We start from the raw sequence: 14,396 nt of genomic DNA, 5'->3' as shown, positions 1-14,396 counted from the left end.
GCAAGCAACATCAGTAGTTTTACAGATATCAAATAGTAATCAATCTTTTGACATGTATAGAGCAGCATTGAACCTACTGCAGGGATATACGCCGTTTCAGACCAATCAACGTATGAATGCTTATATAGTGCTCAGTCAATTTTATGAAGCTCCAAATAAATAAAAAAAAATCAACAAAATAATGTCGGGTGTTCTATGAAACCAGACTTGGTTTAGTTTGGTTTATTGGCGCAAGAGCCATATCTGGCTACACTGCGCCAATCGAATAGTAAAAGTATAAAATATATGTAGTGACGAACGTCTGATGACGAGCGCCATCTGCTGGCCAACAGGTGTTGACGCTTGTTAGACGGAGTGCAGATTAGACGGATCTGGACGAAAGTAAAGACGTGTGAGACGCGACGTATTCGACGAAATCTATTTAATGTTCAATTATTTTATGTTAATGTAATTGCCCCTAAATGTAATTAAATGTGCATTCTAAAATAGTAGTGATCCTTGAGTCCTACATATATTTAAAAAAACACTCATTTATTAAATTATAAACACAAATGTGTAAGAATAATATTGCGTAAGTATGACGTAAGAAATGATTTTAGCAACTCAAAATTTAAAACAATGATTCATGAAAATTTGATACAATTATGTACATGAATACATGTATACAATTATTATACATGAACTTAAAAAAAGAATGTTCCTCATAAACAGAATAAAAAACTGCTAAGTGCAAGTGAAAAAGCCCATAGCTATGAAACCAGACAGTGACATTCATAAATTAGTTCGCAATACGCGTTTGACTGCTGCAAAAAACGACTAAAAGTAGCTTTCTATATATAATTGAAATCTGCTATCGCAAATTGCAAGTTATCATGTGAGAACAATATTATTTTTTAAGTCATTATTTGCCTTAATTAATTTAAGTCATTAACCAGCATAAACCGGTTTCAAACAATTTTATTGATATTTAGAAAAATATATATATTTTTCCCCCATCTCAAATTTCTTTCGAGCTCCAAAACTCTTTTTGCCACTAGAGAAATTGAAAATGAAAATTTTAAAAAATTATATTATTATTATCTTTATAATATTATATATATAAAGATAATATACATGCGTAACTTTCGATACTTCCCTTCGCTGTTAAACGTTCATTCCCATTTTCTTCTCTGTGCTTCTTCGGTCAATAACTTCTTACGACCCTACCTTTTATTGACCAGACAGGAGAATCGGATACATGGCGGACATTCAAGCCAAACTGTAACTTTTTGTTGGCAATAAGTCGTCAAATGTGACAACCTTCTTTACCATTTTCTAAAATCCCAAAAGGCGAAAAATTGATACCTCAAAAGCCAATAAATCGCCAATTTTCTGCCTGTGCATTTTGTAGTTCCGAAAATCTCAAACCAAAACAATATCATGTTATCACATAATAATAATTACAATAAAATCCTGGAAACGAGTACCCACGGAAAATGTAACACTTTCATAATCAATTAAAGCATGGTTCTCTCGCTATAAACCACTACATAAGGAACGGAAATCTAGTTTATCTAAATTAGGTAAAACAGTCGTCGATGATTTACTGTTTCTAAACATACATTAGGCTTATTTCTCTTTAAAAGAAACAAAGATAAAGAACAGATTGGATTGATGAAGGTAATATGCCTAACCTCCCCTGCCTGTCAAAGCTTTGATTTATACTAATATCCTGAAATCTGGGAACCGCTGTAAAATTTTCAGAAATTAAAATTTCAGGTGCATGATATGATTTCAGAAACAAAACTATTTAACAGAAAATACCACTACTGATAGTAGTTCGTTTCAATTCACTGAAAACCTTTCAACTATAGAAATCTAAAAGCAGTGAAAAGAGAAAATTATGAGTCTGCCCCTAAAGAACACAACTTCAAGACAGATGTTAATTTAACTAATGGGTACAGAACTCATTAAATCAATAAATCATATAATTAAAGATGTATATGATAGGCATTTTTAAATGAAGAGAAATGATGGAAGAGGGGAGGATACTTCCTTCCTGGAAAATATAACTATCTAAAAAAAAAGATTGAAATTTACTCTACCGAAATGTTCATGAATGCGTTTCTTCCACTTACTTATACGCATCTGAAATATTTAATTTAAAAGATTCATATCTGATACTATTCATCATTTTGCAAAATTAGTAATACATAATATTGGTCAATCACCAGAAAAGTTACCAAATCCAATAGTCTTGTATCATTGCAAGATGCAATAGTTCTTGTATCATTACAAGATATATATCTGATATATTTCATAAAAAGTTAAATGATAATACATAGCAATAAAGCTGTGCCAAAACCCGCTATTTCGTTCACACAAAAAAAAAAAAAAGCGGAATGCCTAGAAGAAGGGAGATTGCGATAAAGAATGAGAATTTCTTTTAAATCAAATAAAAACCCAAGCTGAAGCGAAATACATAGATTGGTCAATATGTCCAAGTAGTAGAATTCTTGGCACATATATACCTTCGTACATTGGCCTAGAGCCAATATCCGCAGGCGAACACGCAAACTGAAATAAAAGCAATATGGCACGAAAGAGTGCATCTCTATTTGGAAAAATGTAAACTTGCAAACACACAATTTCTTATCGGGAAAAAAAAATGGCAGAGAAAATATTTGCTTATTAAATTAATTCTAAAATGATCTCTTGAACTGCCCGTTTCACATAATTAATTTTCTAAATTTTGGGCTACATTAGTTAACTTAATTAATTAACTTACATAGCAATTGACACTATGATAAATTCACTTTATCCAAGGTTTCAAAATTCTTTTTAGCACTTTTACTTCAATTATACTTCTATATTTAAGGATAGGCGCGAATTTTTAATTTCACCTTGCGGATCTCAAAATCTAATGGCGATGCGGTTATCTTTCTCTAAAAAACACAAATATCATAAAGTTGCTGAATTAGGAAATGTTGGCGAATTCTTCATTTTCCAAAGCATTAAAGCTGTGATAATGTTGCCCACAATTCTTTTCTTATTATTTGATATTTCTTGATACCATGCACGGCCCAAAGGCCTGAAAACAGAAATGCCAAGTAATTGGAAAACCTACCATTGGGGAGAGAGGGGGGGGGGAATGTTTCAATTCTTGTAGAATTAAAAAAAAAAAAAAAAAAGGAGAACATATCCCCTATCAACAATTTATGCTTGATAACATAATTTTGTTTCTAAACTTCTAATGTAGATAGGTCTCTTCAGAAATATGAATGTGTAAAGTAATTTCGTACAGTTTTTTTTTTTTTTTTTTTTTTTTCCGCGGGGGGAGGGGTAACATTATTGAATTATGAAAATTTTCATTAAAATACATCCAAAAGCTCTGGTAATATCAGGTGGAAAGAAGATATGCAGCTCTCTTTTCTTTTTGTTTAATTTAACTTTATTATTGTCGCAAAGATTCATAATTGGAAAATATTCGCCATAATTATCTAAGGTCTTTCGCCATTTAGCGAGTAGATGCTGAATGCCGTAACGATAGAAACTTGATTACGAAGCAAAACAGTCATCGAGCCTTTGCCGCACATCTTCAACTTTAGGGAACCGCTGATCTTTTGAATATGACAACATCGATCTGAATAAGCAGTAGTCTGAAACAGCCAAGTCTGTAAAATGCGCCGTATACTGGGCAACGTCCCAGACTAAGCAGAAGACGAGTTCCTGGGTTTGTTTTACAGTATGTGAACGAGCATTTTCATGCAACAATATCAATTTTCTCTTCACTTGGTCAGCAAATGGCTTTTATTCATCCACAGTATTATTTAATTTGATCTATTGGGCCTACAAACGTTCATCTATAATAGTTGACTCTGTTCTAAAAGCTCGTACTAAATTCCTTTCCAATCCCATCAAGCACACGGTAACACTTACTTAGTATGAATACTCATATTTACTACTGATGTTGATGGCTGAATTGCATCAGCCTATGCTTTTCAGTCTTAAGAGTTGTTACATAAGATCCACTTTCCATCACCTATAATGATTTTGTGCAAAAAAAACTATATATTTTTTACCGAGAAATTAAATTTATGCAGATGTTAACATTTCAGATTTTGTTTCCTTCCACCAATTTACGAGGAACCCATTTTCCTCCCTTTTATATGTTTCCTACTGCCTGCAAATGAATTGATATTGCTTAGGGATAACCCCTAACTGTTCTGCCAACTTTTGTTGAGTTTGGCATGAATTTTACCCAGTAAAACTTGAAATTTTTCGTCTTCAAATTTTTTACTGCATTTTGAGGACAATCCACCTATTATGAAACATTCTCAAGACTAAAATTTCTATCACAAAATCTTCCAACCATTTTTTTTTTCACCTGTTAAATGACTACCAGAATCTTCAACCAAAGTTGAATTAATTAATTACATAGCTTGAGCAGCATATATTTTCCCCCCATGTGAAAACAGAATAGAATGCATTAGTGCAAATGCTGCTTATCAACACTCATCTCATAAAATTGATACCTACAGAATGCCAACTTATAAATGACTGAAAATGATGGCTAATAAGATGAAAATGCTTAAGCAAACTAATTTACAAGCACTGAATATAATAGGTTAAACAATAGTTCAAATTCATATACAATAACCATTGCATTCAAGATTTTTTTAATTAATTCTAATATCTACAGAAGAAACAGTACAATTTCATTCAACTATCTGCAAATGCCACTTTAGAAAATCTGGGCACATGAAAGCGGGATATTAAAAGATTATAAAGAGCAGTAATGAGCTCATTACTTTTCACATCTGTTGGCGTGCCAAATCAGAAATAAGTAAGAATTTGAAGGGGGGGGGATGCAAGCATATTTTTTCTATATACTAGTTAATATCTGCTCTTCAAGTTTTTTGAAAAAGCTTTTTTGAACTTTGTTTTTAAAGGCAATGTTATAATGACTGTAGTATAGAAACAATATGGTGTTTGTGCCCTCTATAAAAACCAAGCAAAATACTAGTTCTTTATTGCAGGCATGTTTACAATTTAACATTTATTTATTTATTATGATATTTTACTAAATATTAGGATAAAATATTACTTTGAAAGGATTATGTTCCTGGACAAATCACTGACACATTTAACATTGGAAATAAAGAATTTAAAAGAGACATGAATTTAATATATTTAATTTCAAATAAAAAATTCATATCATAAACTTCCCAAATTTTGCAACAAAGTTTACACATTAAAAAAAAAAGGCTTTCTCAATTTTTAATTTCCTTTATAATATACCACTAAGTGTTGAAAAATAATATATTTTACTTATATTATGTAATACACATACAAAACTAATTCCAAAATTTTAAAAAAAAGTTCTGGATGCAAACAATATATATATATATAAGATGTTGACAATTGATGTTAATACATTCGGAATTTTAGTTTTTAAAAGAACACTATTATTAAGTTAAATAGTATTTTGTATAATAGAGTATTTCTAAAATCTGTGTACATTTGCTATAACTATGATCCATATTATTACACAATCAAATTCTTTTCAATTGTTCTCTTGACTCGCAATATTTCCATTACATTATTTCTGTATTTATATAAATAATATTAATAAGAAGCATTCTTGGTTCCTGCTATTACTTAAAATATTTCATTATACATTATTTACATTTATAAACTTGTCTGCTATTTTCTTTTTGCCACCTAATAATTTTCAAATTATTCTTGTCTACCTTTAAATGACAAAACTGTGATTTTTTTTTCTTGTAATTAAATATTTTCTCATGCAATACCATTTTTTTTTTCAAAAAAAAAATCTAAATAATTTTAAAGGCAATTTGAAATTCTTTACGCCTCCCTGCAAAGAATCAATTTTTTACAGATAATAAAAAACTTTCTTCTTTTGAGGCAAGTACGAATATAACTGAGAATTGCCAAATTGTTGTTTCTGAATATATATTATGCAAAAAAAAAAAAAAAAAAAAAAAAAACATTATAATTAAAAACTGGCATTCAGAAATTTCACAAAGATATGAAAATTTTAGGTTTTACAAAATTCTTTGATCCAAGGATTTATTTAGAACTATGCATTTTTCATTTAGATGCATAGAAAATAAATTTAATGAGAGAAATTTTAAATGAATTATTGACATTTTTTGCATTCTCTATAAGCATGAATACAAAATGAAAATTGCAAAGTCTATATGCCAACACATTTATTTATTTTTACTCACCCAACAATGCTTGGAAGAGTCTACTTTTGAATATTCTAATAACTCGTTCTATGGCATTTCTGAGCTGTTTATCTTGAGGTTTGTTCAATTTACAATGGTATTCCTCTAGAAGCTCCAAAGCCCTATGGGCTTCTAAAAAATAAAACAACATAACATCAGAATAGGAATAGTAAAATGATATTTTAAGTTGTTTGGTTACAATATATTTATAGCTTTAGGTGCTCAAATTGATGCACAAGAAAATTTTAGGTGGAATGGAGTATTTTGTTAATGTATTTGTAATAAAATATAGCTGCAACTACATTTTAAAATACAACCACAAATTTTAAAAAATCATATCAGCTTTGGCATGCAGAGAGACTGAATGATTAGGAGGTTATAAAAAAATATATAAAAACTTTGAACAACACAAAATAGACAAGTTACAAGACTGTCATTTGCTTAATTTGCATAAGAAGGTACATCTTGTCATCAGACTGTCAAGACTGTCACAGTTAACTAGCCTCACAACCATTAATAAATCTCCATGAGAGCAGAAAACATGCTTATTTAGAATATAATATTTTATCTTTAAACTTAAACTGACCCTCTCCTTTCCATAGGCTTAGTGTTTGTTTAACTGTTAATTTAGATTTCATGCTGTATCATTTCAAAAAAGAGAGGGGAGGAAGGAATGATTGAATCTAAAAGAGAAGTAATGTTTACAAAACATCTGTAATTATTAATCTTACAGTACAAATTTAATATTTTTAGTTTAGAAACGGTGAGTTTGAGCTTTAAAATGTAAAAACAAATGGCTTTCAAAAGCTAATTTTCTCGATAAATGAGCAAATCAGCTTTTCCCCATTTTTCATGTTCTGTTTAAGTATATGATTCATGCTTATGTTATTTAAATTCTATGATATACTCTTAAGATATCAGATATTTATTAAATGCAAATAATCTATTTACCTTAACTACTACTTTTCAAAATGTTAAGCTATTAAGCCAAAATAAGGTCCAAAAGGTTGATTTGTATGAACTTTTATCTTTCACAAAAAACTGCAGGGAGCTTAAAATGGCATTTTACTCTGCATAAGATAACATATGTTGTTGAAAAATCATATGTCATGATTTATGCTAATTAAGCTTAATAATTGAATATATGATACAGCATATAGATATAAAAAAGAAATGAGAACTTTTTCCTAATATAGCTCGTAAAAAGAGCAGTGTGTTATATACTCTCTCAACAACAAGCTGTGTGTCGTATCTAAATCTAAATAAGATTGATCAAGAATTAGCTTATATTTAATGAAATGAATGATGTATTTTTGTGGAACTTCAATATTAGCATCACAAGTTAGAGTTAGAAAGGAAAAACATGTTTTTCTCTTATATTAAAAAATGAAAATTTGAAGGAATTCAGCAATTGAAGACAGGTTAAAAACAAAACGTTTTTTCATTAAAACAAAAACAAAAAAAAAAAAAAAATCACAAATCTGTAAGAATAATTCAAAATTCTGCAGCTTCCTTTAAATACAATTTAAAAATAGCATCATTTCCAAAGGCAAAACTAAATCTACTGGCAAGATGGTATGTTTGGTTTAGACTGAAAGTTGCACTAACAAAAAGATAAAAAAAAAAAAAAGAGAGACTTTCAAAACTTGTTTTTGATGAAATAAATAACACAAAATCAATTAGGTTTACATGGCAACTTAAAAGAAACTGACACTGTAGAAAATCATTAAACAAAAGTACAATATAAATGCCAAATAGCATGTAAAAAAAACAATTTATAAGAATATATAAAAGAATTTAATATCTTGCATAATGTGCAATTAAATTTCAGAAAGATCCTTGAAGAGCAATATTTAAAAAAAATAATAATAATTAAGTATTCTCAAACAATTAACTTATTTCCTTCCTTCTACTGTAGCTAATATCTTCTATAATCTTAAAAGATTAAAACAAAGTAATAGAAAAAAATGTAGTACTTGAGGCAAGAGGGGAAATGCTATGCAAGAGGTCTACAACTCTCCAATTAAAATTTATTAAGACATGTCTTCTCTTTTCTTTTAAAATTTAAGCTACCAAGATTCAAGAATTTATTCTGTAGATTATTTACCACTGCTTTAATCATAAAACTTTCAGGTGATTGAAATTCAAAACATAAAAAGTCATCACTTATACTTTAAATATTTTAGTGACTGAAATTCTCTATAATAGAAACTAATGCTTCTTAAATGAATTTACATAAATGCAAATCAAGTAAATTATTTTAAGTCAAAGACTTGTGATAAATATCAAGAGTACAGTCTGAAAAATGGAATAGGTACCATATAATACTATATTTGCACTGCATTTGCTTATTACCAGGAGTGCAAAATCAACCATATTTAAAGGAAAGCCTCCATCATTGAACAAAAATATAAATTATGTAATGGGGTGGAAAAAATATAAATTATGTAATTTTAAATTTTCACACATATTTTTCATGACTAATTTTGACTGGTTAATTTGTTACTGTCTGCGATTTCATTTAAAATTAAAGATCACAAAGTTAATAGTTTTGAAACCTAAAAAGGTGATCGTACTAGAAAAAGCAACTGAAGCTCATGTTTTTCCTCAAATATTGATTGCATCAAAAGCTGAACAATACCTATGATACGTAAAGAAATTTCATCTTGCATACTACAATATGGAGGACTCAATTCTTCTACAATAGCAGTATGAAGCATTACGACAGATATTCAGAGAAAGGAAAGCCATCAAATAACTCTCACTACTGGTTTGTTGAAAGGGTATTATTCACAGCTAAAATGCTAACTTTTCTGGGAAAATATTACTAAATTGAAAATTATTATATTTTATTACTGTTTATAAAAAAAAATCTGAATTCTTTATGCACATTTCTACAGAAATCATATTATGCTTCTACCCATAATTTTAAACACATATAACACTTATTTTCTCATTTTTTAGAGTTTCAAAAAATTTAAAAATAAAATAATAAAGAAATTATAATAGAAAAAAATAAATCATAACTTATATTTGATAAGCAATTAGGAGAAGTATATTATTCTCTTCTCACAACTTCTTATTGTTATCAGTACTAGTTAAGAATAATAGTCATCTTTAGACAGAAAAATCAATGTCTTATCAGTGTGCACTAGTATACTCTAATGCACAGCAATTTTATATGAAAAAGATATTAGTATCTTTTAAATTAATAAAACAAAATTGAAATTGCACATAAAAAAGATTTTTTATTATTTTCATCAATATATATTGAACTTTAATAATTTATTGACATGTTTAAAAATGCCTTTTCTATTAAATATAAAATACAATTTCACATTTATTTGAAAATCTGATTTTTCACGTTTTGCTTTTGCAAATCTCTGATATCAAGTTTAGCTAGAATTTCATTTTCAGTTAGTATTACTGTTTCATCAGCCACCCTTTCTTAAGGCATAGACGACTAGGTGCTTTTATTAATTTTAAATTTGAAAAATTCCTTTCAGAGCTGGCAAGTAATGTTAAAAATGTTGCGAGTCCGCACAAAACCATGAATCTGTCACACTGTTTTCTAATTTATGTAGACATATATACAAGAGGACATGAAACGTTAAATGAGTTTTAGAAATCTGCAACTCTTTTAAAATTATGGCACGCAGTAAGATTTGTTTAACTGATTTTTCAAAATTTAGTATGTGTAATGTAAAGAAATAATTCAACTCGAATATTAAAAAATAAAGTAAAAAATATTATATCTACTTTTTTTCAATTAAAAATATCTTAGAATTTATCTTTTTTTTGAATTATTAAAGAATTTAAAACTTCAAAATAATGCATATAAAAAGCATAGAGCATAACAAAAACAGAGCAAATTATATCCTGCAATTTCTTAAAAATCAAACAAAGCATCATTAAATCTAATTTCTGATATATTTTAGAAAATATATATAAAAATTAAATTATTTGATCATTAAATATCATATTTTTAAATTACTTATTAAAAAGGTTATAACTATTAATAGAGCTATCTTGAATCCAAAATCAATGTCTTGATGGAATGATATGTAATCACACTATAATGTAAAATATAAAAAAGTATGTCTACAATTATAGAGCATTAATAATATAAAAGAAAGAAATTAATGTAAAAATATTTTAAATCTAATAACAAATAAATTTTCTACCAGATAATATAAGGATACATCTAAAACCGTAAAACACAGAAATCAAACAAAAATGTAAATTAATAAAACAGACAATTACTCTACTCATGAAAATACAAAATTCTCTTTTATCAGATGGTATTTCGACATGGTTCAAACTCAAAAGCTAAACTTCTTAATTTACCAATATTGCAATATTAATAATAATAACATAACCATACAAAATTACTGATATAAATAAGGGTATATACGTAATAAATCCAATTGATCAACACTTCTAAATAATTTTCGAATTACTTTAATTCCCAACTTGTGTAGACTTTTGATTTTTTTCCCCTCACAATTCTCAAAATCTAATTCCCATAACTTTAACTGCCCAATATTGATCTAGCTCTAGATAGCATCATAAGCCGCCAAAGAAAAGCAAAATCTGTAATATTCAACAATTTCACTTTCCAGATGAAGGGGAACATCATGTGAATAAAACCTATTAACATGTTTCCCACCATCTCTTTTTGTCTTTCATCTCTTGACAGGCAGCATGTTATTTCGAGTGTTTATATATATATATATATAATGATATTTTAATATCTAATTTAATCTAAATTAACTTCCTGAATTTTTTACCTAATTCGGCCCATGTCGGGATCATTCTAAAGTGTTCGCTAGTTTCCTGATCCCCATTCCACATACGAAGCTGTGTAAAAATTACTGCACAATCAATTCTACATATCAAGTGAAAATTATCTCTCTTTTGCACCTGTCAAAGGTCAACATATGTATTCAATTGACGCATGGCCGGTAATCCCATATTATATAAGACAGGAGATCATTGGTTTCGTGTCCTTATCTTACTTCTGCTTTTGTGCCATACTGTGGTGGATGTGCCTTGTCCGCGTCTCTGCTTGTAAATAAAATTGCTTTCCCGTAATGGATATTAAAGAGAATAAAACGAAAATACAAAGTCTCTTCTAGGTCTTCAACCCTGCATTCTGCTTCAACCAAAATAAGCAGTACATAGATAAGTGTTTCACCTTACAAATTGCAGCTAAGGCAAAAACTTCTGTCTAATTGCTAAGAAAAACAATAAAAAAAAATGTGTAGATAAAAATTCCCCTTATTTACTGTAATTATTATGTAATGAATTGCCAGCATTTAATTTATATATGACCTTTATAAGTTATAACTTAGGCTAGTCACTATTCTCAGGGGACCCAAAAAAAATCATCCGAGTGTGAATGCATTATATTATATATATATATTAAATGCTCTACTTTAATGGAATAACAAAAAGATTTACAGCTCAAATAGATAGAGCCTTATGAAATCTAAATCTGGTACTTGAATTACTAATAAATATAAAGGATATAAATGAAACTGATATCTACTTTCAATTGAAAATTATTCTTCATAACATATTAAAAACATTATTAGCAACATACTAATATTCTGATGTAAAATTTCAAGAACTAAGTCAATGAAAAATAGTCTATTTGAATCGTAATAACTTTCATTCTAAACAATTTGCAAATATAGCGTCAATATGAATCCTGCTAAAATATATATATTTTTTTTAATATTGAAGACATTTAAACTCATAAGACTTCCTGTTCCAAAATCATGAGGCATTAAATGTCAATTTTTAATAGGGAATTCTTATACACTACAGAAATTTCAAAGTTATAAATATCAATAAAGTTACAATAATTCAATCTCTCAAACTGATAAGAGATGAATCTATGTAAAATGAATCAATATCATATTATTCTCGATCAAGATAGAAAAATTATATTTTGGACATTACTTATAATTGAAGATTTATTTTAGAAAATCATTCTTTACACAAGTTTCATTGAGATTACAAAATTAATTTACAATTTAAGCATATCAACTAACTATGTGGGGGGGGGAGATTAATTTGAAGTTAGTATAAATTTATAAATCAATTATAATCAAACTGTCTTAAACTAGGACTTAAATTGTGCATGAAGGAAAAGTATCAAATAATAGAGAATGTATGAATAGCAAATGAATCTATAATCTAGAGCATTTTTAAGAGGTAAGAGATTAATATTTAATCCAAACAATTTCTAGCATATAGTATGTATATTATAAGCATATGTAGTTAGGTAAATTTATTGTAACAATAATAATACATATTTTTCTACCATCTAAAAGGATAGACTAATAAAAATTTTAACAACCAATCTTAGTTTGTGGACGAGACATAATTTTACAATTTCTATAAAACAGGAATTTTGACTTTTGATTATTTTCAAGTGCCAGGAAAATAAGATCTATGATTCTTTTCAATATCTATTCTGATAATGCCTAATTATCAACCACCTACCTATTACACATGACATGAGTGATAAGAGAGAAATAATCTTTCAAGTGACTACAAAGAGATACCTTTCAAAAAGGAGGTGAAATTCTAATTATTTACTGGTATAAAAGTTGTAAACAAAAAATGTTGGGAATGTTATATGTAAAGAAAAAATAGACAATAACACTTAATAAAAGAAATGAAAATCAAAATGAAATTATGTTAAATATGTAAAATTCAAAATTATAGGAATATTTCATAAAAGCTTGTTACTCCTTCTTAAAAATCCTGTCATATAAAAATTTTGAAAATTAAATAAATATAACATTTTCTCTGTTCAAATATGCGAAATAAATAAGATTTCATAAAGGAAATGTACTACATTTTCATAATTTTTAAATAGCAACTAAGAAAATAAATTAAACAATTTGAAATGCCTAATTTTTAAAATATCTTCAGAATATTTTCAGGCAGGTAATTATTGCATCAATGATATAAAAGCACGTGTATAAAATATTCTAATTTTATAAAGTAAAATAAAATTATTGACTTTTTAAGGGCACATGCACTTTTCAAATATTTTGTAAACATGACTCATCCATGACATTTCAAAATAACAACAAAAAAAGCACTAGTGATAATGAAACTTTGTTGGGCAACTCCCAGAAAAATCCATTTTTGTACACGAAAACACTTTGTATGAGGATGCCGGCCTCTACTGAAATATGCAACTGAAATCGGGCATTACTCGAAGCATGTAAGAACCAATTATGTGATCAGTGCAAGTGATGCATGCAATGAAAGAATAATGCCTTTCAACGCAAGAATAATGCACTTATTTCACATCTAAGAGTGTGAATTTAAGACATTATATTTATATTATCTTAACACACTCTAAAATATGACAATTTGAACCATTTTTACAACAAGATTTGAATAACACCCATTCAAAATAGGGGTGTGTTTGAAGATGAAACTCGTTATCACAAGCCAACCGTAGCGGCAATCGGCACTTTCAGCACATTCTTTTGGGAGGTACACATTAAAGGACAAACACGCTTTTTCTCACAAAAACAATAGCACTTATTACCTTGTTTGCGAACAGGCATGGCCAAACCTCCGATGTCAAAGTAGTTATTTGGCCACAAGGCTGGCGAAAGCGCCACGATTCTGAATTTTCAAATAACGAATTTTGATTTTCTGATGTTGCAGGTGGTTCACAACAAATCAATCACTAAAAACTAAATTTTTTTAAAAATCTTGAGCAAACGACACATATATAAAAACATCCAATTACGTCACTCACAGCGATCGACAATAACATAACACACTTCACTTCTCCAATACACACTGGATCTGACGAATACCACAGACAATATGGCGGCTGAAAGGTTACCAATAGTTTGAAAACAGCGCCACAAGGCGTCATTCTGAACGAATTTAAAAAATAATATCGCCAAATTAAGCATCAGTTATACTGGATATATTTTTAAGGCGGAAAAGTTCAATTTCATTTGAGGAAAAGTTTCTACTCTCAAAATGATACATGATTTTCAAGAGCATGGATTCTCGAGATACGGTCTTTATTTCCAACTTTCTAGTTATAAAAGAACTTGAATATTTAAATGCTTGATTTACTCCAATTAGTTTATAAAAAATTATCATTGAATAGTA

General features: G+C 28.5%; 1 protein-coding gene across 3 annotated transcripts in view; it reads right to left on the bottom strand.

Annotated features, from left to right (window-relative positions):
- LOC129968742 (disks large 1 tumor suppressor protein-like) overlaps nucleotides 1-14,086 on the bottom strand; it is a 294,351-nt gene extending 280,265 nt beyond the window's left edge. For all 3 annotated transcript variants that reach the window (XM_056082941.1, XM_056082944.1, XM_056082943.1), the window contains exons 1-2: nucleotides 13,813-14,086; nucleotides 6,234-6,365 (exon numbers count right to left, since the gene is read on the bottom strand). In XM_056082941.1, the coding sequence (XP_055938916.1) occupies nucleotides 6,234-6,365; nucleotides 13,813-13,831 (151 nt within the window). In that variant the 5' untranslated portion in view covers nucleotides 13,832-14,086. The remainder of the gene's footprint in view (nucleotides 1-6,233; nucleotides 6,366-13,812) is intronic.
- Between the last annotated feature and the right edge of the window lie 310 nt (nucleotides 14,087-14,396).

Source organism: Argiope bruennichi, chromosome 5 (assembly GCF_947563725.1).
Source record: "Argiope bruennichi chromosome 5, qqArgBrue1.1, whole genome shotgun sequence".
Taxonomy (NCBI): domain Eukaryota; kingdom Metazoa; phylum Arthropoda; class Arachnida; order Araneae; family Araneidae; genus Argiope; species Argiope bruennichi.
Note: the sequence above shows the minus strand (reverse complement) of the source record. Positions and strands in the feature narration are given on the sequence as shown.